This window comes from Bombus pyrosoma, linkage group LG17, assembly GCF_014825855.1.
Source record: "Bombus pyrosoma isolate SC7728 linkage group LG17, ASM1482585v1, whole genome shotgun sequence".
Classification (NCBI taxonomy): domain Eukaryota; kingdom Metazoa; phylum Arthropoda; class Insecta; order Hymenoptera; family Apidae; genus Bombus; species Bombus pyrosoma.
Window position 1 is genome coordinate 3,724,907 of NC_057786.1, and position 4,274 is coordinate 3,729,180.

The 4,274-nt window shown below is 33.9% G+C and overlaps 1 protein-coding gene across 1 annotated transcript in view; it reads left to right on the forward strand.

Moving 5' to 3' along the window:
• The window catches only part of LOC122576867 (putative fatty acyl-CoA reductase CG5065), a 39,870-nt gene that overhangs the window by 30,229 nt on the left and 5,367 nt on the right, over positions 1–4,274 (forward strand). The window contains 1 exon segment of the mRNA XM_043747730.1: positions 4,073–4,096. Coding sequence (XP_043603665.1) covers positions 4,073–4,096 — 24 coding nt within the window.

The following is a 4,274-nucleotide window of genomic DNA, read 5'->3' on the forward strand; positions in this document are numbered from 1 at the left end:
GTTATATTTATTGAAACAAACAGTCAATGTGACCACTAGTGAGAAAGCATTAACATCGGTAGCCGTTTGTTGATGTCGATGGCCCTCTGGTGACAAGTGTAAGACGTATTCTACAAACGTAATTTAAACTATAAACCATTATAATGAGTTATAAATAGATTGTACATTTATAGGAAATTTAAAAGTGTAGAAATACACACAGACTGCATAGAATAATTTGAAAAGATATCGAAAATATTGAAAGTAAAGTTTCTGTTTTATTGTTAAGGAAAATAACGTAATAAATGAGTAGTGATACATAATTGTATTGAATGAAAGAAATTTCTATTTCAGTTGAATTTCCCTAATTGTATTTCTGTAATAGTGTTAAATAAAGCTACGAATTTATATAAACATCCGCGGTCTAATCATAATAGAGAATCTAATATAAACAAAATTAGAGGAGAATGAAACAGAATATCGGACGTTAGTGAATTCCTGTTTACATGTCGTTAACGCGATATGTTTCAAAGGAAAAAACAAAAGAAAGAAATGCGCACGGTTTCTGGCCTAATGTTTTCTTTCTTTTTCCGTATTGTTCACGTACGCAGCATCGTGATGAATCGAGCTGTTGAATCTCGGTGACAGATAACAGGAATTACGTGCTGGATGCTAGAGGACCTCTATTTGCGCGTTCAATTTCTCTCGTTACACTTCTTCGCGGTAATTATACAGATTCACGATCCAACGATCATTGAAAAAATATTGGATGAACGAAATGTTGCTGGAAGCTGTTACGATCGACAAGTCGTAGACCTCCGTTACAGATGTTTCCTATATTTTAAACGTTTTTGATTCAACAGAATTATGTAATTGTAACAGATCGATTATGTAAAATAAAGTTTCTGATGGTACTGTGGAACTTTACTTGTACATTACACTTTAATTTTATTGTACTTTAACTTTGTTGCACTTTATTGCACTTACTTTATGGCAGAATATTTCGGTCAGTATTTTGTATTTAAGTTGATACCCTTATTTCCCGATTCAAATACAATAAAGGATATTACGACGTTCTTAGCACGCCTTCTTTTATTTGAAATCTCTGGCTTAGCTTGTACTGTTTATTCGTTTTAATAGTAACTCCCAGTTTCTCTGTTTCCAGTTACATCCTTTAATACCAGGTATTCTGGTGGTACAAACTAAACATGAAAGAGAGTCATGCCTTATTGCATTGTCCAATTTAATTTTATTTCAATATTGTTTAATACAAGTATAAGCAACACTTTTTAAAATATATGTCGGAGATGAAAGAACACCGGAGCCTCTCTTTGGAACTTGGGGAAAATCCCGTAATGTTGTAATCCAGATTTTATCATAGCCATAATTAAACAATTGTCATTCAATCCGATTGTGTTTATTCGAGATTTATAACAATGTGCTTGGGCTCGAGGCGACAATCAGTCGCCAACGTAGCCGCGGTCAAGGGATAAACTTTTACCTAAACAAAGGCATACAATAACCGTATAGCTCTCCTTAAAAAAATACAGTAGCGGCACGCGGCAGTAAACACTCCAACGGATTCTTTCCCGTGGCTCGCTACACAAAGACCGCATTCTTTGGACAAGATGACCAGATGTCGATACATCTTCACAGTATATTTTCGGCAAGCCTAAGGACCAGCTATAAATCTTAGAATTTGTTTAGCTGAGGCTCTTCAAACCGACAAATAGTCTTGGTTTTAGCAGCCCCTAAATCTGTCACCTACTGTGGAAAGATACGAGAAATCTTCTTTTCTCACGTACGATGCTTTAGCTAGCAACTCTCTCTCTCTCTCTCATTGTCACCAGTGTCAAATCACCGCGATTGCTTATTAACTCTGTAAAACCCATACTTGTGCTAATAAACGTCACTTCGATTGTACAAGAAAGATGCATAGTTCCAGTGAAGAATCATTGTGTGCCCAATACCTTTCCTTCGATGACGACTCGGGCCCTCAATTACGACGATAAATATTTTTTTCCTTAGTCCTTCCAGGGAATAAAAATAAGAAAATTAATGTGACTCCTCTTTAGAGAATATTCAATGTAATATGTAGTGGATGTAATATAATGGGAAAAGTTACTAATAAAAATAAACAATTGACTAATGTTTGATCGATACTACACTTGTGTCTATTTAAAAAGTTTCTTATATTAAATTAAAACAATATCGTGTAATGACCAATTAAAATAATTAAAAGCTAAAGTTTAAAAAGGGAGTAGCCTGTGAGAAACGTGAAAGAAATGACCTTTTTGTACCATTTTTGCAGTCACTATATAGGCATGTGTATGCAGGAAGCATGTCTGATGTTACAAAAATTTCCTTTTCTCGTTATTCACGAGAATTTAAGGTCGATAAATTTGAATAAAATTACGCAAAATGTCGTTGAATATTTTGAAGTTACAGCTCCGTAGACTTACAAAGTTTCACATGTAATATATGTTAAAGGACCTTCGTATTTCTATTCAAGATTTGAAGATGGTTTCTGCATAATCATTTAATCTTTGTCCTTTTGGCAAAGAGATCGTCAAAGAGATAGATAAAAGCGATTAAATAAACGAGTTCACACTTACTTGGAATAAAATATTAAGCTATTAAATTATACTTCAAAATTTAAGCTTTATTAATAACAAATAAAATATTGCGATTACGTGATAATTAATTCTATCAAAATACATTAAAAAATTAGAATGAGTCAATGACAAAAAACGATATCGAATTAAAAATTTATCCAGCTATAAAACACAATCGTGAAAAATAACATTGAGTTTCGATATTTTTGGAAAGTTTACATGCAGCATATTATATGATATGTATGTATCGTGTATGTTGGCAAAGTGGTGGAAGTCTGCCGTTGTATGTCTTCTGTCATCTGAAGGGTGTAGTTTCATGTTATACAGTTTTCCTATTGCGTTTCCAATTTTTATCCTACAAGTAAAGCACCAGGATTTGACTTGATCAATGGAAAAATCTTAAAAAACCTCCCCCCAAAGGCAATAAGACTAACGACGATAATATTCAACGCAATTCTAATAATACAGTACTTTCCTGCAATATGGAAAATAGCACAGATCGTAATGTTACCCAAATCAAACAAAAACCCACATTTAACTGCATCCTACAGGCCAATGTCATTACTATCTGCGTTTTCCAAATTACTAGAAAAAATAATATATAACCGCCTAAAACCAACAATAGAAAAAGAAAAACTAATACCGGACCATCAGTTTGGATTCAGGAATAAACACTCTCCACAATAGAACAAATGCACAGACTCGTCAACGAAATCTTACAGGCATTGGAAACAAAACAATATTGCACGGCACTCTTTATGGACATCGAAAAAACATTCGACAAAGTTAACCATGAAAAACTTCTTCAAACAATCAAAAAGCAATTTCCAGAACAAATCTACAAACTACTAAAATCTTACTTAAACAATAGAACCTTTGTAGTAAAAATAAATGATGCATATTCTGAAATTAAGGAAAGGCAGGAGTACCGCAAGGAAGCGTCCTAGGATCAATACTATACACACTATATACGGCAGACATACCAACAACTGTCAACAGCAAAACACTAACGTTCGCGGACAATACGGTCATACTAGGGAGGTACGCAAATCCAGAAACGGCTGCCGCACTACTACAAGAACACATTACAAAAATAGAAAAGTGGCTGTAAAACAAACAAATAAAAGCGGACTCCAGTAAGTGCAATCACATAACATTTACGCTTAGAAAAGGAAAAAAAAACAGATATCCAAATGAGCGGCGTCCACATAGCACAAACAAAGCATGTCAAATATCTAGGAATACATTTAGACACACGCCTCACATAGAAGCATCACATAAAATCAATAACAAACAGAATACGTGAAAAAATGAAGCAGATGTACTGGTTAATCAATAGAAAATCCAAATTAAGCATAATGAATAAACTAAATATATACAAAACAATAATCAAACCAATCTGGACATACGGAGTCCCATGGTGGGATGGCATATGGGGGATGGCAGCAATGAGTCACATAAATAAAATAGAAACAGAGTAAGCAAAAATCTTAAGGACAATAGTTAACGCTCCATGGTACGTCAGAAATGAAGACATACGAAAAGATTTAAAAATTCCAACAATCAAAGAGGAAATCGCCAAATATGCAAAAAAGTATAAAGAAATGCTTGAAACACACCCAAATTAGCTGGTTGCTGAAACGAATAAAACAATAGTAGAAAGAAGAGTGAAGAAGAAGC